Genomic DNA, 20,148 nt, shown 5'->3' with positions numbered 1-20,148 from the left:
CCTGCTTGTGTGGTCCCCATTGTCCCCCCCTTTCCTAGGAGGGTAAACAAGAGAAAGCCATAGTTAGGGAGATCATTTAGCTGGAATCGGCGACATTTGGGACCGTCCTCTGGGAAGGTTTGAACAGCTTTTAAGATGTGATGGCAGGGACTTCCCTGGTGGTCCAGTGGTTAAGACTCCGAACTTCCACTGCAGGACGCATGGGTTCGATCCCTGGATGGGGAACTAAGATCCCACATGCTGCAGCCAGAAAAAAAAAAGATGGTTTATGTTGGCCTGGTTGGTGCGGGCACGGCTGGGCCTGGTTCACCTGCCGCTGACGGCCCAGCCCCGAGCAGCGTCCGCTGGGCCCAGTGTTCCGCATTCTCTGAATGAGCAAACAGGATTTTCTGCTCCTGGGGATGGTCCCATTGACCCACAGGTCTTTTCCTGACCACGGAGTCTATGGTTCCATGAGCTTTCTAAGATTTGCACTATAGAGAGTTCTCTGAGAAAGAATAAATGTTAATCGTTCCTAATCTTTGCTTACAAAAATGGATTACTTACACATTTCACTTCCTCACTAGGAATCAGAGCCTCGGAGGCTGAAAGTACATGGTGTACAGAAAATCAGTCCCGAGGACGCACCCCAAGCTTTGCCCCCACTGACCCCGCAGCACAGGGCCCCGGGAGACCCCTTGGCTCCCTCACCCCCACCCAGTGGGAGGCTCCCTCTGGCCTCAAGAGTTAAGGGGGATGCGGTGGCTTGACTTCCTGAGACTTCTGACCTGTGAACCTGTGGACGCAGAACATGAAACGTCCCAGCACACACAGAATGGGCCAGGAGTTTGCATTTTTATAACTTCACACATGATTCGCAATCCGGGACTATTGCCTACAGTCTGGATGTGAGCCTGCTATGTCCTCTTGGTAAATATGACTTAACAGCTTCTGTGGTTCCTGCCTGAGATGCTGTACCTGCTGAAAGGCAGGCCTTGTCTGGGTCTTTGCTTAAAGTGGACTCTGTATTGAAAGAAATGCTTTCATACGGACTGGCACCAACACAGTAAGCAAAATTGTTGTCTTATGTTTAAGGAATGTTAGCAATAATAATCTAATAAGTCTTAATCCTTTTTTCTCCTTTGGTAAGGGTAAAGTGTGCTTTTCTTTAAAAAAGGACCTACATGAGGGAGACTAAAGTGAAATATTTTTAAAAAGTGGTTTGCCATTGAGATAAAGAAATACTATAGATCATTTAGAGATCATTCTCTTACTTAGGAGGGAAGGAGGCTGTAATAAAAAACTGATAGAAAATTAAAGACTTAAGGGAGAAAATAGGAACTCTGTTTAAACTCTTTTTTATGAAGACAGAGACAACAATTTTCACTCATACTTTCCCCGTCGAGTTATTAAACAAGTGTCGCCTGTGTCACAGGTGGCACTGGGGGCCGGGTGTGCACACACCCTGCAGTCCTCAGCACCCGCCCCTGCCTCTCACCCTCCCCGCATCCTTCCTCTTCCACCCTCGGTTCTGCGGCCAGAGCCTCCTTTTTGTAACAGGAGACCAGCTCAGGCCTGCAGCCCCGGGATCTGTTAGACGGGCTTGAAACTCTCAGTCTGGCGGCAGCCGCAGGCCTCTCAGGGCTGCTGTGCCTTCCTGGGCGGGCAGATGTCCAGACTTCAGATGCAGACTGAGAGGGACAGTTGCTGTCTGATGGGACCGACCATCGGGCTGAGGCCAGCAGCCTGCAGGCACTCTCTCCCCAGTCCTGCCCTTCTCTGGGCTCTCCTGACCCCTGCATTTTGCATATGCCTTTGTCCCAAGGGCTTATCTCTGCATTTTCTGAAACAGTCACAGTGTTTTCACTAAGAGGAATTTGGGGCTAGTATTTATGATAATAAATGCTGTACCCTCTGTCACAATTCTAAAACAGATGCACTCGTTTTACTTTCCTGCTTAAAAACATTCAACAGGTGTCTTCTCTCCACAGACTGTGGTCCAGATGTCTTAGTGCCTCCTGTCAGAAGAGGCCCGGAGAGCCTGGCGGGGGCCGAGCTATCTAATCCCCTAAAAGCCAGCCCAGCCCAAGACCCCGGCCCCCCAGACTCACCTCTGCTTGGCCCTGGGCTGCTCTGTCTCCAGGCTCTTCCCCTTCCCAGCCCCAAGGGAGAGCTTGAATATTCCTTTCCCTCCGGCTGGCTGTGAGCCTGAGTGTGTTTATTCTCTGCTGTAGTGCTTCTCACCTTACACGATATTTAAGTCATTCAACAAACGCATCTTTGCTGAATGGTGGCTGCATGCCAGGCACTTGGCCAAACGTCACAGCGACAGAGTGGCATCGGCTCTCGTGGCTGACACGGCTGTGCACTCAGTTCTGGCCTGTCCACCGCCCCTGAGCCCCGGCAGCAGAGCCCCTGCATCTGGGCTGGGCGCCCGGGTCTCCACCCACAGGCCTCCGGGGAAGGGGTGGGGGGGCGCGCCTGGCGGGCCAGCCGCCTTTGCCCCCAGCTTAGCACCCGACACAGAAGGTGAAACTCATAGAGCTGTGTTTATCCAGGGCTTATTTATAAATTTAATATGCAGAGCTTTCATTCTTTTTGTTGAAGAAACAAATATACTGTAGCTAATATTTGGACATTAAAAAAAAGATTTTTCCTTTGGGTTAGGAGATACTGCTACTGACTGTTACTGGTCTGCACTCACCACCACCGACTGAGTATCTTGTTAGAAATGACCGTAATTGAGAGGACTCGACTGTATCCCTTCCCCAGGAGCTGAAAAGCGAAGGGAGGCCGATGAGATTGTATCCGGACAGTAGACCAGAGGTGTGGGCATCGCTCACTTACCGCACGGATGTCCTCTGTGACCGCTCTTAGCCGGGAGCACCCGTGTCAGATTCCTCCGAGCGCCCAGCGCCGGGCCGAGGCCCTGAGGCTGGGAGCCGGCTGCTCTGAGCAGCTGAGGTTCTAAAGCTTCTACGGAAGAACTGTCTTACTTTTAAGCCTGAAAGTCATTTTTCTGGACTCTAACTGGTCCCTGTCTCCCCTAGGCATTGTGTCCAAGTCCTACGAATGCCGTCTGAAGGGCCAGGGGGCCACGTTCGTGGAGACGGACAGCCCCTTCACGGCGGCCGCACTGGCGGAGGAGTCTCCGGTCAAGGACAGGCCCCTGCGGGGCAGCAGGAGGCCGGCGGCGCCGCCGGAGCCGGTGCAGCAGGTCATCATCATCCAGGGCTACGACGGGGACTTCGCCCTGGACGCCTCCGTGGAGGAGACGGCCGCGGCCACGCTGCAGACGCTGGCACTGGCCGGCCAGGTGGCCCGGGTGGTGCACATCACGGAGGACGGGCAGGTCATCGCCGCGGGGCAGAGCGGGGCGCCCGTGGGCGGCGGGGCGCCCGGGCCTGGGGTGCCGGAACAGCTGGCAGACGGAGCCACGCAGGTGGTGGTCGTGGGGGCCCCGATGGAAGGCCATGGCATGGACGCGCCCCTCAGCCCCAGCGGGGCTGCAATTCAGCAGGTGACCAAGCAGGGGATTCTAGACCTGGCCGAGGCCGGCATCCCCCCGCCGGACACGGCCTCGGCCTTGGACGCCCTGCTGTGCGCGGTCACCGAGCTGGGAGGGGCGGAGGGCCGGGCCGCGGCCGAGGAGAAGGGCAGGGCCGGCCCCAGAGACGTGCTGGTCCCGCTGCCAGGGCAGGCGGCGGACCCCGCCGCAGCCCCGGCCGAGGCCCACGAGATCCACGTGTGCCACGACGTGCAGGACGGTGGCACCGCCCTGGAGCCCACGGGGGCGCTGAGCCGCGCCGTCCGGCCCGCGGCCCTGATCGCGTCGCAGGAGCGCGCCCAGCTGGCCTTCAGGAAGGTGGTGCAGGGCGTGCTGCAGTTCGCAGTCTGCGACCCGGCCGCGGCCGGCCAGCTCATGAAGGACGGTGTCACGCAGGTCATCGTGAACGAGGAGGGCACCGTGCATATGCTGGCCCGGGAGGGCTCCCAGATCATCATGCAGGAGGCCCAGGCCCACGGCCAGCGCGTGGACCTGGCCGAGTCGGACGGCGAGATCTCGCAGATCATCGTGACCGAGGAGCTGGTCCAGGCCATGGTCCAGGAGTCCGGCGGCGGCTTTCCCGAGGGGGCGACTCATTACATCGTGACAGAACTGCCCCCGGGGGCGCAGGACGAGACGGGCGTGTACTCGCACACCGTGATAGAGACGGCCGGCTCTCAGGAGATCCTGCAGGCCGGGGCCGCACTCAGCGCCGAGGCTGTGGTCCCCGGCGAAACAGAGCAGCTGACGAGCATGGTCATATACACCCAGGAGGACTCCCCGGCGGCCGCGGTAATCCAGAGCCATAGAGAGAGCAGCGAGCTTCACGAGGCCTGAGCCCGGAGCCTTGCCCCACCCCCGGCACCGGGCGGACGCGGAGCGACCAGCACCCAAGGCGCGTGCTCCCTGCGCTCCGTTTGCAAAGCCTTCGCGACAGTGACGGCTGCTGCCCGGGAGCGCGCACAGGCTCTGGGCCGGGTGACGTCCCTGCCGACCGCGCGCACGGGGCACGTGGACGCGCAGGGCGGGAGCCCGGCGCGCGTGTGGGGCGGGGTCGCCGGAGGCAGGTCTGTCTACAGTTTGGTTCTTCTCTGGATGCTCTTCCCTGTGTTCTGTCCGCTGTGCTGACGAGAAGCTAAGTTGTTTTCTCTTTCGTTCCCCCCACAAATGTTTTCCCGTTTCAGTTGTGGAAGGACTGTGCCCCAGCAGTAGAAGAGTGACAACAGTGTGTCTCATGGCTTGAGACACAGCTGCCCTTGCAGTCCAGCATGTCGCTGTTTTAACATTTTATTACACGTTTGGTTAAAAATTGCAGCTACACGTATTACCATGTCGAAGCGGTCGGCTCCTCTTCATTTTTCTGGAAATTTTAGGATCGCAGCGTCCCCAAACCAAAGGCAGCCTGTTCGTTTCATGTATGGATTTCCTCCCTTCAGGCATCGTAGGTGTGGTCATCGCCCTGGTTGCTTCTGCTTAAAAGATTCCTTCTTAAGCCTACGGTTAAGAAAAGCCTTGGCGTTTATATTCAGTTAAAATAAACCTTGGTTAAGAAAACCCAATGCTTCTAATTTTGACTTAGTTTCATACAATAAAGTCTATATGAAATGTGCACTCTGGAAAATATTGTTTGTATCAATATTTTGCTTTTATAACAAATGTTTCTTAGTGTCGATATCATATTCGCAGGATTTCTCTGCGGTTTCTGTCCACGTGAAAGAGCTGACATCAAACATTAGTGGTAGAGAGCCGTGCCCCGCAGCCTCGGCCCCGGCAGGACTGTCTGTGCTTCGCTGTGGGATCATCGCAACTGTGGATGCGAGTCCATAGCCGGCTGACTCGTGTCTTGATACGACTGCTCCTTTTCCTTTTCCAAAATTGTAAAATCATCCCCTCCCCCAAATGCAAAGGTTGTTTCTGTTCTGTTTCTCTTTTCTTTGAAATAAAATTATAGCATTAAAAGATAATGATGACATTTTTTTCCAGCAGCCAACCAATCAATGGGCAGCTATAAAAACTGAAGAGAACTGGCCTGCGTCTGACACTCATTTCCCTTCCCCATCTGCCCACGTCGAGTGTGCTGGGTTCCGCCCGCCATCTCTGCAGCCCAGGGCCGTTTTCTCAGTGTTTGGCACGTGGCCCAGTTAGATTCTGGTGACAGTAACGTAGTCTGTCATGCTTAGTATCTAAAAATTGAGAAGAGCAGAAGGGAGGGAAGGAAGAGAAAACGGCACCGTTTTGGTCTAAATGAAAGTCCCGTTTACACCTTCCCTGAGAGGTGAGCTTGGAAACGAGCCTGGCTGGGTTGCTCAGCCGGCTACCCCTCCCCTGACCTCGTCCTCAGAGCCCTGGGTCCCGCCCATCCGAGGGCACCTCCCTTGATACAGCTGCCCCTCCAAAAAAATAAAAGGGAAAATTTCAGGTTTGACACCGTGATTCAGAACTAGCTGGGTACGACTTGCTCCAGCTGCTTAAAAACGGCCGGGCAGTTCCGCTGCTGTTCAACACCGTCGTAGGCAAACAGTGACAGCAGCAACTCCCGCGTGCTGTCGGAATGAAGGTGACCTTTACAAAATGATGCCCCTCGCCAAGCTTCTCACACACGTTTTAAAAAAAAAGGGGGAGGGGGCGTATGTTTTTCAGTGAGAATATTTCTTCTTGATCATTCCTCCCTTAGCTGTAGCCTGCGGCCCTTGGCTTGGACGCTAATCCCTAGCCGCGCTGAGTGCTGTACGGCTAACCTTTCTGCCGCAGTTCTGGGTGTTGACACTGACATGCTGCAGTTTACCGTTTGTGATTTATTTAGGGTAAATATGTCTCGGGTGGCATTTAATCCTTCATGAAACCAGTGTAGCCTGCAGTGTCAAACCAGCAATCACGTTGTATGCACAATGAAAGGAGCAGGCCTTTGCAAAGGAAAATTGGACCGAAGGTGTTTCAAGGCTCCGAAGGACTGCAGAGGATTCACTAAGCTCTTGTGTCCTGTAATTACCTGTAGAGCCGGGTTAACGTGGGCTCCCTTCTCTCTCTCCCTACACAGCTGCTGGAATGTGAGGGGATTGAAGAAGCACATACACAACTGTGGGCCTCGGAATGATGAGGCGCAGCCGAGGGCGATGCGGGCGCTCTCCCCGCAGCTCAATCGTCTGCAAGGGACACACGGTGAGCCTTAGCCTTCCTGGAGGTTGGGCTGGAGAAAGTAGAACCTTAAAGAAGTAAAAAAGCAAAGCAACAGAAATATTCACTTGGAGACTGTAATCCAAAAGGAACACCTTTTTATTAAACTACAGCCAGTTAAACGATTGCGCCTCCAGGACCCGTGGAGAGGAAGCCGGGACTCCCTGCCCGGATGAATCAGCCTACGGACGTGGACAATGCCGCGTGCATGGTGGAGAGTCGCCGCAGCGCCGTCTCCGTACGAAGAAAGCTCTAGCCGCATAAGGTCACAAGGGAAGTGCGTGGCTCAGACAGGCATCCTTCCGGATGCCTCTGGCCTCACTGAACAGTAGGAGCCGAGCGGGGGGGAGCTTCTCCAAATCAAGTCCTACCCCACACAACACCCAAGCAGACAGACCCACATCACCTGAGAGGCAAAGCACACTCCTCTTGTTTCCTGATTTGCTTTGAAGAACCCAGTAAATGTGATAAGATGCTGTCAGCGTAGCACTGAAAGTTCCATTCATTTATCAACTCAACCCAGACACGTGGACCCCAAGCCCTAGAAGACAGCCCGGAGGAGCCTCAGTGGATCTTTGCTCAGTCACCTAACAGGTCATGCAGAAGACCCCGCGGAGGTCCAGGCCTGGCCCTGGCCACGCCCACCTGCGCCGCTCGGACCCACCACCCCGCTGAGCAGCAAGGGCCCTGCTGCCTAGTAGCACCGCGTCTAGGAAATCCTGTGACCAATGGGCAGAATTTGTATCTCTCGGTTCTATCAAATCTTTTGTTATCCCGAACATGAAACAATGGCATAAGGAAGGAACTGAAGTACCAGCTTAGACTCCTAACCCAGAGTAGGTTCTAGGAAGAAAATTAGGAAAGAAGAAAGGCCCTTCATTGAGCAAACTACAAAAAGAGCTGTTAAGTTCTCACTCCTTTTACTGTTTAAGATTAGCCCATCATTTAAGAGAGCGCCCAGCGCACGTAAGCAACCGCCTCCTATTCCATCTTGCTGAAGAATACAATCCGTTTTCTGCTCCTCTAGGGTGATATCATTTTACATGAAGAAAAAAGTTCGCTCAGATGGCAGTTATACGTTTCGGAAGCACCTTCTAATCAGGCTTTGGTGATTCATTATTAGCTTCAGCGGGCGATCCATCTGACATGTAAGGGGAAAAAATTAGCAGCTGTCACTGCGTGATGAGTTAATTTCCTGATAGGCCTGACACTGAAAAGCCATTTGGAGACGTGGCAGCGGCTGACGGGAAAACCTGGCGCCGCTTTCCAATTGGAGAGAGAAAGCACGGCCGGGCCTGGGCGGCGGCGGCGGCAGCGTCGCGCGGTCCGAGTGTGGCCAGTGCGCAGGCGCCCTGCGCCCTCGCCCCGGGGCGGTCCCCGCATGCGCCCGCGAGCCCGCGGAAGAACCCGGCGCCAGACGTTTTCACGCAGACGGAAGAGCGTGATGGTCTCCTCTTGGTGGTCACCTTGGCAGTTTTCATAATTGGAGGTCGGGCTTTCAACTGTGGGATAATGGTTTGTCGCCATGAAAAGTAGCCCCGTGAAATAAATATTGTGGAGACTCTGGATGAGGGAGTGAAGGTGAGGTGGCAGCGGGCGGCCCAAGTGGCTCGCGGTCAGTGAACCCGGGACCCGGCCTCCCTCCAGTCCTGCCCGTGAACTGCGCTTCCCCAGGGGCCCCCATTTCCGGCCAACAAGTTGGGAGAGAACCCCGAACATTTTCTAATACAGGGAAGATGGAAATTAGGAACAGAGAACTCAGTATAAGACCAAGTTGTGTCAGCAGGAGGGACGCGCATGGTCTTCGTGGAGGCAGGTACTTGAGGAAGAATTCGCGTGCAGGATTCTAGGATGGGGACCAGAGCTGTTGGCACCTGCGCCCGTCTGCGTGCCGGCAAGGCGACAAGTGCACAACGTTATGGAAATAAGGGGAAGTCACTTAAGCACTGTTTTGCCTTCTTGGATTCTGGTCTGTAAAATCACTGAAGCAGAGGCCTCGTGAGGAATCTTCGCCTCGAGAAATAAGCATGAGATAGAGAACCTGGTGGCTCCAGCTCAGCCCAGGATTCCGGTTTCTCCAGCGCAGTTGGACGCGGAGGGTGTGGGACAGCGCAAGCCCGGCCAGGAGACGGACAGAACCACCTGTTCAGTCACGTGGTCACAAAGGCCCATTAGGAGAATTAACTAAATCCATTATAAATCTCTCAGTCAAGGAATCTTTTACTTACTCCATGGCTCTGCGTTTTCAATACCTTTTAATAAATTCTTTTAAAATGACCTAATTTCAACATGACTTTCAGCATCATGAGAAGGTAATTTATCACCGGGATAAACAAGAGCACATGGAGCAGTCCACACTGTCGCTGCATTTCCAGTTCGCTCCAGAATGGCTCGCGTTACTCTTCAAATGACTTTTTAAGTAGAGGGATAAAAGCAACACGAAGTACACGTTTGTGTTTTAATTTCCAAACTGGGTTCGTGTTTGGAGATGAGGAGCTTTGTTCAGGCTTATCTGGGGCTGCCAGCTGCCCCAGGCGTGGGAAGCGGTCAGGGCGGTGTTGGCTGGGAAGGGGTCCCCTTAGCAGGATGGCCTTTGTCCTCTGGCCCTGCTGCTCCCCAAAGCCTCAGCGGACCTTCAGAGCCACCCTGACCCATCTGAAAAGGGGGCCAGAGCCCTAAAGGAAATGCAGCCGCCTGGCTGGGTCCGCCTTCTGCCTCTGCCCCTGTTGCAGGTCACCGAGGTGAAGATGCTTGCGCGTCAGAGCTGCCCGATGTGGCCTGTTACGGAGCCTGGCTTTACAGCGAGGCACTTTCCTGCTAACAGTGGTGCAGTCACAGGCATCTTGCAAGCCGGTTTCTCGCCCTCATGGAGAAGAAGGCCCCGAGAGGCGAGGCTGGGCTCTGGCCACGACACGAGATGTTAACTGGAGCGCACCCCGTCCCCGAGGATGTGATTTCTGGGCAGGTGCGAAGTGAGGGCTGTCCACCTGCTCCCTGCTCTGTGCGCTTCACGGAGCTCAGATGGCTTATCCTTTGTCTCTGCTTCCCCAACAGAGCGTCAGTTCAAGGGCAGTGTCACCTTTGCCCCCAGCTATGAGCGTAGACTGGGACACCGTGGGCCCTCCGCTGGTCATCGTGAGTGAGTGGGTAAATACATGAGTTCTCTATTCTGCAGTTTTCCTCATTTTTATCTTCGCCTTCCTTTCTGTTTTTTTAGTCATAATTTTCTCAAATAACAAAAATCTTTGGCGTGAATTGAGCAGTAGATGCAGTGTGAACAGAATTCTTATTGGTCAAGTGGCTCAACACACGTTTCTCTACCTATTTCCACCTTTTGCTGGGATTTCTTGATGAGGAAGGTCCTGAGACCGAACCTCATGACAAATACTGAGCTGAGTTCACGCATGGTCGTGTCGTACATGTCAAGGTGACTTTTGAGCTTTTTGTCAGCGGGAGTAGATGGCAGAAGATTTCCTCTTGGTTCGTGATTACCATAATCTTAAGGGAAGCATAACAGTCTGTGCCTGTGGACCCCCGGCTAATTGTGCTCTGTTCTTTTAAAATTAGAATTCTGTGCGCTTATCCCCATTTCTTGCTAGTAGCCCTGAGGTCCTGGGCCAGTGCTATTTATTCCACCCATTATTCCTTCCTTGACGCCAGGAGAAGAAATCCTGGTGTTCTTGGTGGTCTTGAATGATCATGACTTTTCCTTTTCTGGAGGGGGATCTTTGTGGCAGCAGGACATGCAGCCCCGACCGTGAGCCTGCTGTTACACACAGCTGCATCCCTGATGCGGCCTGAGATGAAGCTGGTCCATTAGAGACCAGAGAGAAGCACCAACAGGAGGAAAGTAATACCGGGTTTCTCTGATTCCAGAAAGGCACACGCTCATGCCTCAGTACCTCTGAAATCGGGAAGCTTCGATAGTGGCTTAGATCCAGCCACATGTCTTTACGGAGCAGGTCTTAGGGGGAGAAGTCTTGGGGGATCCCTTGTAAAGAACAACAGGTATCGAGCAACCCCTGACGCTGAATTTCCAGTCACTTTTCATGGTCTAAGGAAGAAGGCTTATGCTCACAGCCGCGGATGCATCCGGATGGGGCGGGACACATCTGGGTGGGTCCCTTTGCCAGGGACCTGAGGGGCTCCACAGTGCAGTCCTAAGTGGGACAGCTCCAGTGTGGGTGGTGTTACAACTAGGGGTACGGGGTGCTACTGGCATCTAGTGAGTGGAGGCCAGGGATGCTGCCGGAGCCCTGCGGTGCCGGGACAGCCCCCCTCAGACCGCCAGCGCTGCCGTGGCTGGGAGGGTGACCCTGCTCCGCGTGCACGTGCTCTCTGCCACTCTCTGCCCGCCAGGCCCTTGGCATGGACCTTGGGGTAGCCTTGCCTGTAGCAGGAAGGCCTGCACCGAGCTCGCCGGCCTGCTGGGTGAGTGTGTTCACAGGCTGGCCTGAGTCCTCTGAAGGGACAGGAGACCTGGGGTTGGACCCCTCACCACCCCCACCGCCCTCGGGCCAGCTTCTCCTCTCCCTCTTCCTGCCGCACTTTCCCGTTCCGCTGGAGCGTTCCCCGGCCTTCCCTGCCCTGTGCACCTGCACACGTCCAGGCCCCCGGCAGCAGGCTCCCTCGCCCCGCCCACAGTCTGGTGGATGGGAGCAGGCAGCAGAAGCCCTGGTTCCCGCCCCACCATCTGAAGGCAGACGGTGACCTGCTGCTGCTTCCCTGAGCAGCTCCTGGGCAGCAGGTCTTCGAGGGTTCCCTGCCCTGCATCCAGGATGCTGACGAGAGGCACAACCCTGTGTCCTGGTCCCTGAGGTCAGCGTACTGGTGTCCCTCTTGGCACGTGGCAGCAGCGAGCGGCTCTCAGGTGCTGTGTGATCCAGACGCTGACCCAGGCAGGTTTCCGCAGAAGGGACAGGAGGCAGGGGACTGCTGGCTCATCTCGGCTTTCCCTGGATGCTTCTCTCCTCCATTTACTTCTCCACTTGTGAGAGCTGGGATCTGCTCACTGATGCGTGTTCCTGTGTTTTCCTCTCGTGAATGTGATTTGGGTTTTCCAGGCCCCGAGCCCACCCTGGGCCCCTCAATCCCAGAAGAAGGCCAGCCCCGGGATGCCGTGGTGGGGACTCCCCCGAGGGAGATGCAGGTGGAGCCAGTCCGGCCGGAGGCCTGGGCCCCTGGGATGGGAGTGAGGGCTGTCCAGGCTCAGGCCTGGGGAGGGCAGCTGGAGAAGCGGCCCAGACACCAGCGTCTCTCCTGAAACGGCCTCCTCTCCCTGACCCCTCCCCTGCGGACCCTGTGGAGGGCAGGACTCCCGCTGGGAGGCGGCGCCCCCTAACCCGCATGCCCCTTGAGGGCTGGGTTCTGCGCAAGCCATCTTTGCAAAGGTCGCCATCGCTTTTCAGGCCCAGCAGCTGTGCCTCTGAAAGTGGAACAGCACTCTTGGGGGTCTTGGGTTCTGACGGAGGGGTCGTCCCGGGGGGTCCCTGGGAAGATGCAGCAACGGCCCAGGAGCAGTCCTGGGGCCACCACGTGGCCTGTGAGTGGCCGTTGTGCCCCATCCTGCCCCCTGCTCCCTTCCTCATTGTTCTGCACAGAAAGCTGGGCCCTCGCTCCTTCGGAGGCACAGCCAACCCTACACCAAGCCCCGGCGTGTGGGACCTGTGGGAGGAGGGCTCCCCAGGCGCCAGCACCCCTCAGGGGACAGCCTCGCGGGCAGGCGCGGGCAGAGGCCCGGGGCGGTGGGCTGTGTGCCTCAGGCTGTCCACTCCCGATGTGTGCAAGTATACACATTATCTACATATGTTATGCACCAGTAGTGTAACTGCACAAACACGAAAATAGAGCCAGGAATGAAGGTAAACTGTGTTTTATTGCTTGGCTGACGGAAAAGGCTATATACTATCGTTACATATTAGGGCAGAATTCCCCTTTTCAAAAAGTGAGTGTCAACGGATATTTGATAAATTGGCCAGACCTCGAGCTACAGTGGTGTCGGCTGGCACGGAGCTCGCAGCGCGAGGAGGAAGAGGGTGGGCTCAGCCCCTGGGCCCGCGTCTCTGGGACCGTCTCCAGCCCCTGGTCTGCAGCACAGCTTGCGAGGTTTAGCTTGGTGAAGACCACGACCCCTGATCTGGAGGCCACCGGGCCGGGCATGGGGCAGCTGCAGCGTGAGGCACTGCGCCGTCTGCTCTGTGGGCCTGGCTCTGCCCTCAGCACCTGTGACCGCAGGTGACAAGCTGCCCCGGTGAGGCGGCGTCCCCGTCCACGGGTTCTCTTTGATTTTTTAATAACAACACGTATCAGTAGACGTTCTGGTGTTTTCTTTCTGTACCCACTGGATCGTGGGCACCCACTCTGGTGACCCCCGCCCAGAGCGCCCCCAGGTCCAGCGCCTCCCCTTCCGCTCTCGCCGCCCTTTGACCCTCAGAAGGTGCTGAGCCAGGAGCCTCAGTCGCGCTGAACGTTCGCGGGCAGGAGAGGAGCCGGGCCTGGCGGCCTGTGGTCTTCCCCTGGCTCGCCCCGCTGCGCCACCCCACCGCCAAGCAGCCGAGTGGGGCTCATCGGCAGGGGTCGCGGTGTACGTGGACTCCGTGAGGGGACCTGACAGCCTGGACTTCTTGGACTCAGCTGGGCATGAGGACTGAACACAGACCTGCGTGTGTCCCCTGCCCCAGACCCGCAAAAGAAAGCCGAGGACTAGCAAGGTGAGATCCCACAAAGACGCAGGGAGTGAGGGCGGCGGGCGAGAGCAGAGGCAAAGATGGGCTTGGGGAAGGTGGGGGTGGGAGGGTGGAGCTAACGGAGGGACATGGAGAAAGCAGGTCCTCGGCGCCAGCAGGCGGGGCTCCCAGTCAGCAGGGGGCCGCTTGTGTTCCAGAATCAGGAGATGCTCCGACATCCGTGCGGCAGGTGGAGTGGCCTGACCTCCACAGCCAGGCGGCGCGCCTCCCCCACTTCCTAATCCAAGGGTCGACTGGAAGCTTTTTCTGCCAGAGGAATCCAACCGGGGAAGCTCTGGAGCTGGGCGCACAGCAAGGACTGGGGGTGCCGTGCGAAAAGTGGGGTCAGGGGACAGTCTGTATACTGAGAACCACCTTCCCAGTCTCGCCCCTGCTGGGCTCTGGCGCAGTGGAGACCAAATAAGTGACCCCTGCTAGAAGACCAGAGGATTCTTTTCTGGAGAAACAGAATCGCCCCAGAGGGAAGACCTCCATGGACAGATGTGGACGGATTTCCCAGTGAAGAAACCAACCACTGTCCGATCACGCTGCAGCCTCCGTGCAGCACTCCAATATCGGCGAAAGACCAAGGAGCAACGTGAATCAAAAAGAAAAAAAATAAGAAGGGGGAAAAGGAAGAAATTCAGCAGAAACATATTTAAAGGGGACATCCAAAGCTGCAATTTGATAATAAGGGAATGCATATTTTCCATGAAATAATAACAAATGTCTGTATTTTTAAAAAGTAACAAGAAAGAACTCCAGGAACTTAAAAGCGAAGTACATGCCATTTTTAAAGGTTCGTCAAAAGGTTGGAAGGTAACATCAAGGCAAGCTCTCAGAAAGTGAGACCAAAAGACACAGGAATTGAATATAGAGGAGATCCAACAAATCAGAAAATTAAAATATCCATACGGGGGAATCTGAAACAAAGAGAAGTTCTAGAAAGGGAAAATGGGGGAAAGGAAAAGAAAGAAATTATCAAAGAATTAATCCAAGAAAATTTACCAGACTGAGGGATACGAGCTTTCAGCTTGAAAGACCCATTAAGTGCTTAGCAAAATGAATGAAGAGGACCATACTAGGCATATCAACATGGAATTTCAGAAGCCCAGAATATGCAATACTGAAAGCTGTCAGAAAAAAGTGACAGATCACACAAAGGAAGTCAAAAGAACGTCATCAGACTTCTGAAAGCAGTCCTGAATACTGGAAATCAAAAAAGGGATATCTTCAAACTCTTTAGGGAAAATTTTATTATCCAAGAATTGTATATCCAGCTGAACTATCAATCAAGTAGAATGGTACAATAAAGACGTGTCAGATGTGTAATCTCTCCAAAGGTTTGCCTCCCGTGTGCCTTTTTGCATGAAGCTGCTGAAACACATGCTCTTGCAGAAGGCAGATTCGTCTTGAGATTCAGGGACAGAAGATCAACCTAGGAGCAGCAAAGGGAATTTCCAGGATTCTTATTAGAGCAGGTAAAAGGAGGGCTCTACGAGAAGAAGAACAGGAGTGATGGATGACTTGGTGTATTCATTTGTATGGAAAATATGTTCAGAAAGTTTGGATAGTTTGGAAAGAATGAGTGACGGCATATTAAAAATCTAAGCTGGTAAAAACGATGAGGTAATATTAACGCCGGTAAAAACTAAACAAGTGTATAAGAAAGAACATCGAATCACCTGGTTCATCAACGAACAATATTTACATAGTCATAATGCTGATACTGAAGATGAGTTTAATAAAAATGGTACTATAATTAAGCTGGGAGGATAGAGGGAAGGAGGTGTTTAAGATGAGGGTACGAAATCCTCTGTCCTAACGGGAAGTTAACAGACTGGTGTCTCCAGCCTAGGCATCAGTTTGACTGTCAACAGACTGCAACAGACTTCTCCCCCAGACGGCAAACTAGCGCAGTTACTGGCTCCCTCCTCAAGATCAGCCCTGGAGAAACGGGGAAGGGGCTGAGGAGGTGGCAGCAGCCCTTCGTTGGGCTGTTTTTTGTTTATTTATTTTTTTAAGCATCTTTATTGGAGTATAATTGCTTTACAATGTTGTGTTAGTTTCTGCTGTATAACAAAGTGAATCAGTTATATGTATATACATATATCCCCATATCCCCTCCCTCTTGAGCCTCCCTCCTGCCCTCCCTATCCCACCCCTCTAGGTGGTCACAAAGCACCGAGCTGATCTCCCTGTGCTATGCGGCTGCTTCCCACTAGCTATCTACCTTACGTTTGGTAGTGTATATATGTCCATGCCACTCTCTCACTTCGTCCCAGCTCACCCTTCCCCCCCCATATCCTCAAGTCCATGCTGTAGTAGGTCTGTGTCTTTATTCCCGTCTTACCCCTAGGTTCTTAATGACCTTTTTTTTTTCTTAGATTCCATACATATGTGTTAGCATACGGTATCTGTTTTTCTCTTGAGCTGGCTGTTTGCGTTGAGAGGGCTGAGCTCGGGGTCACAGAGCCGCCACCGCCGTCGCTTAAGGAAAACTTGGAGAAGCAGTGAAAGCCGCCTCTTGCGCTGCACGCGCCTCTGACCCCTCACTGCAGGACCCCGGGGCTGACCTCACACTGTGGGTGCAGAGGTGCTCAGGACGGAGGGCCCAGCCTCAGGGCCCTGCGGCTTAAACCCAGCACTTCCTGCTTCAGGGCTGCTGCTTCCTTTAGTATTTGAAGAGCTGTAGTTGTCTGAATATTAAAAAAATAATAATAAGTAAATACACTTAATGATGATGTAGGAAGGGAATAGTTCTGTGTTAAAAAAAAAAGAAAAACTGACACTTCCTCCATCCAAGAAGCCAAGCGCACTGAACTGATTCCCATTTGACTTGACGTGTGCCCTGCTGCCCCTCGGGATGAGCCCAGGGAGGCCTGACGGCATCGGGGAAGTGCCAGGTCACCGGCCATGGAGCGGGATGTGTCCAAACAAAGAGAGTTCTTCGGTCCACAGGCTGTGGGATGAAAGCATGTCGTTTCCCCAGTTTCTGGTGTACATGTTGGAAATCCTGCCCTCCCACCCCCCTTGGCTATTGGAAAACAATTGAGTCTGTTACTTCAAATGGACTGATGATAATTCCTACCAATTAACCGTATAATAATCATCTCGGCCATGTCTAGTTATCTGAGCAAGAGACTAAATTACATACTGTTGCACACCAAGTAACTTTTAGAATATGTATTTAAATAGTCAGAAACGGCCAGAAGCCACCAGTAGACTATTCACATCTCAAATGGTTTTACTGACGTACTCTGCCATCTTGAGTCTATTTACACAACTCAACTAGAGGGTGTAAAAAAGGGGGAAGATGGAAAATGTATATGTGCTGTAACCAAGAAAGGAAGGAATGATTCTCAGGAGGGGAGAGCTACATGGAATGGAAGATTTCATCCGTGTCCTGACGTTGGTCAGCAGCACTCAGGTAGCAAAATGGCGTTAGGCTCGGTCTTAAGTCTCCCGAACGCTTTGGCGTCTGACAGCGTTGTTACTGTTGCTTGTTCCTGGCTGAGTGTAGGCTGGCTTCACGTGTGACCCATCTCTGAATTTTGTTCAGTAGCCAGTGGCCGTGCTGTTGACCTTTGGGACTCCCCAGGGCTCTGATTCGGGTTCTGGATCCGCAGAAACATGTTGTATCAGGCGTGTGGCCTTTCGGGTCATAGTCTCCTTCTCTAGATGCAATGTGCTAACAGCAGCTTCCAGCAGCTGGCGGACCTGGCGGAGTTGGGGCGACGGCCCTGCTGATTGGCCAGCAGGGTCAGGGCGTGGGTGGGAGGCTCTGTTTCCTTGGTGTCGTGCTTCACGGGAAGGGACCTGCACTGGCATAAGATCCTGGTCTCCCTTCCGCCACAGTGTTGTGGCGCACAGTGCTGTGACGCACGTCGGGGGGAAGTTTGGAGGAACTGGCGATTCACTTTCTTCTCGAACCTCTTCTATCCTAAGTAACTGTCTACTCTGCTGCGCCAGACTTTCCCCACGTGGGTGGGCTGCCCAAGGCCTACACTGCTTGGGAGGGGTGGGTGGGCAGGGGGCAGGCCGTCGGGCAGGCTAGTAACCCTTGTCAGCCTCGGATCCAAAGCCCAGCCCTTCAATCCGTGTGTTAGTGATAAAGCGGACTCGTCTTTGGCATCTTACTTCTCAGCTGGTTCTGAACTCGGAAGAAAAAGAAAAGGGCATTAATTTTTTTTTTTCTTTTTTGCGGTACGCGGGCCTCTCACTGTTGTGGCCTCTCCCGTTGCGGAGCACAGGCTCCGGACGCGCAGGCTCAGCGGCCATGGCTCACGGGCCCAGCCGCTCCGCGGCATGTGGGATCCTCCCGGACCCGGGCACGAACCCGCGTCCCCTGCATCGGCAGGCGGACTCTCAACCACTGCGCCACCAGGGAAGCCCAGGGCATTAATTTTTGACGCTTTAAGTCCCCAGAGTGTAGACTTCTATTATGGACCTGAGCATTTGATTTCCTCCCCACGATAACAGCAGTAAGTGACAGGGACAGTCCTCCGATTTCCACCCCAAAGACCTGAGTCCCAACGCTGAGAAGAGTTGAGAGACATGGAGAGAATCCTAGTGCCACCCAGACGCACCACCTGAGAGCAGACCGGCTGGGCCTGCTGGGACTCGGAGCAGGTTCAGGGAGCGTCTCTGGGCACGGCATTAACCTGTCTTAAGAGAACAAATGCCGAGAGCCTGTAGCACAGCCTCGATAGGACGGCAGCACAGGAAGCTTGCGTTCCGACCAGCAAATCCTGAGCTTAGACTCTCAGCTCTGCCCACGACAGTAGGTCCGTCTGTCTGGAATGGGACCTGAATGCTGAATATTTAAAACTATCCACCAAAGAGTCATATCCACGATCAGCCTCAACAACCAACTAGTCAGCCAGCTGTCCCCGCGTTTCCTAGCTTTTACCACCAGACTAAGACTGGGCCAGGTGCCCTTATGAATTCAAAGGGGATTGAGGCCTTGTCCTGTCCTGAGCCCCCGGATAAGATTACGTTGAACAGAGATACACATAGATGCTAACATTTGCATTCAGCAACTTCACGTGCGCAAATGGACCGTCACTCCAACTGAGTCACCAAGAAATCACGTGAGACCTCGAGGTTTGCTTTTCCCATCTCTCAGCGATGGCCTGGGCCGTGTGGCAAGGCCCTGAAGGCCCCTTCCGGCTCCGATCTTCCTGGGTCCTTGAAGGAGAAGGGGAGCATCTGGCTTGATGGCGGTCCACCCGTGAAGAAAGGTCGCACCTCTGCGATCCCCGCCCCCATGGGTGCTGACTACTAGAAGCTCACCCATTAGCAGGGGTGCACACACCTCCCCACCCACAGTGCACGGGCTCAGACGTGGCCCCAGCATCCACTTCCCTCCTGGGAACAAGACTGACCACAGGCCACCTGCTGGGGTAGACAAGGTTGTCTTGTGGCCAGAGGTTCAGGAACCAGGTCAGAGGGGAAACAGTTGAATGAACTTACCCATAACGGTAAACCCAGAGGAAAGAAGACCAAGAAGAGGCTGCCTTGAGACGGGTGGAATCAAAGATACACGCGGGGGGTGGGGGGGCGCAGAGTAGACACCCTCGGACTCACTGAGTTGCTGGAGAGAGCACGCTGCCCGGGTTTTCTGTTAGGCCTGTGGTCTGGAGGGCGTCTGGGAGCCCGTTCAGCCCAGGCGTGAGGCGGGTGAGCTCTTCCACTCGGATGGCTGCTAAGGTCGCCCCGTAGGGTCTGGGAGTTGATTCAGTCTAGTTGAGGAGACGAGGAGAGCGTTTAGTGGAAGGAAGCCATCCCCATCTCTTGCCTGGATCAATGGAATCACCGCACAGCCAGTGGCAGCACCTCTTCTCACCCTGCTCCGTCCCACTGGCTCCACTACGGCCAGACAGTCTTCTTAACGTAGGTGACCTGACTCCTCTGCTCAAGCCCTACGCGGGATCCCGTTACCTCCCTGAGAAAATGTGAATTCCTTAATGCACTTCACACATCCCGGGACCATGTCCACCTGGCCAGCCTCCTCTGTGTGTCCCTGCGTCAAGCCTTGGAAGGAGTGGCACCTCCATCCACCACCTGCCCGTGTCCCTCCCTTCCCTCTGCCCAGGGGCCTGGCGACCCGCAGCGCCCTCCCACCCTGCTGGTCCAGCGCTGTCTTCGCAGGGAAGCTGCCCTCTCTCCCTGGGTGGTGATGGCTCCACGGCAGCCTGCAGGCCTCTCCCGGGCGGGGACTGTGTGCGTCATCTGACTCTTGAAGCCATCGTGCCTGCGGGAAGCCCACTACATGTAAATACTCAGCGCTGGACCATTCGATGGAGGAAGAAAGATGTGAGAGTCAGAGCCACGGCTGTGGGCGGAACCATCTGAGGGATGTAGGAGATGCGCTGGATGGAGGGGTCGGGGGCGGCGGAAGGCCAGCCGGGAGAGTCAGGCATGCTTCGTTCAGGATGGAGACCACAGAGCCTCCTCAGTGGAGGGCACGTGCGCACAGACAAGAGCTGCTTGCGGCTGGGCCGGCGCAGAGCAGGGAGGGAGCGTGTGGGGTGAGGAGGGAGGACACAGCGCAGCCACGTGGGCTCCAAGGCAGACCGGGGACTCTGGGTCAGAGGGGCTCCCCTGCAGCGGCTGATGTCAGTGCCATCCGCCAGGTGGCCGCAGCCCTCCTGCAGCACCTGTGTCGAACCAGTTGTGCTGAACAGCTCTCGGGCACCTTTCTCAAAGCGTGTCCCCTTG

The 20,148-nt window shown here is 54.8% G+C and overlaps 1 protein-coding gene across 2 annotated transcripts in view; it reads left to right on the top strand.

The window, feature by feature from the left end:
• The window catches only part of ZNF407 (zinc finger protein 407), a 480,028-nt gene that overhangs the window by 416,203 nt on the left and 43,677 nt on the right, over nt 1-20,148 (top strand). Inside the window, exon 9 of one of the 2 annotated variants that reach the window (XM_067698827.1) lies at nt 3,030-5,490. The exons of the other annotated variant lie outside the window; for it this stretch is intronic. Coding sequence (XP_067554928.1) covers nt 3,030-4,363 — 1,334 coding nt within the window. The 3' untranslated portion in view covers nt 4,364-5,490. Of the gene's footprint in view, nt 1-3,029; nt 5,491-20,148 lie in introns of those variants that run through there. 2 annotated transcript variants of the gene reach the window in all.

Source organism: Pseudorca crassidens, chromosome 12, assembly GCF_039906515.1.
Source record: "Pseudorca crassidens isolate mPseCra1 chromosome 12, mPseCra1.hap1, whole genome shotgun sequence".
Classification (NCBI taxonomy): domain Eukaryota; kingdom Metazoa; phylum Chordata; class Mammalia; order Artiodactyla; family Delphinidae; genus Pseudorca; species Pseudorca crassidens.
This window is presented reverse-complemented; position numbering and strand designations above follow the sequence as displayed.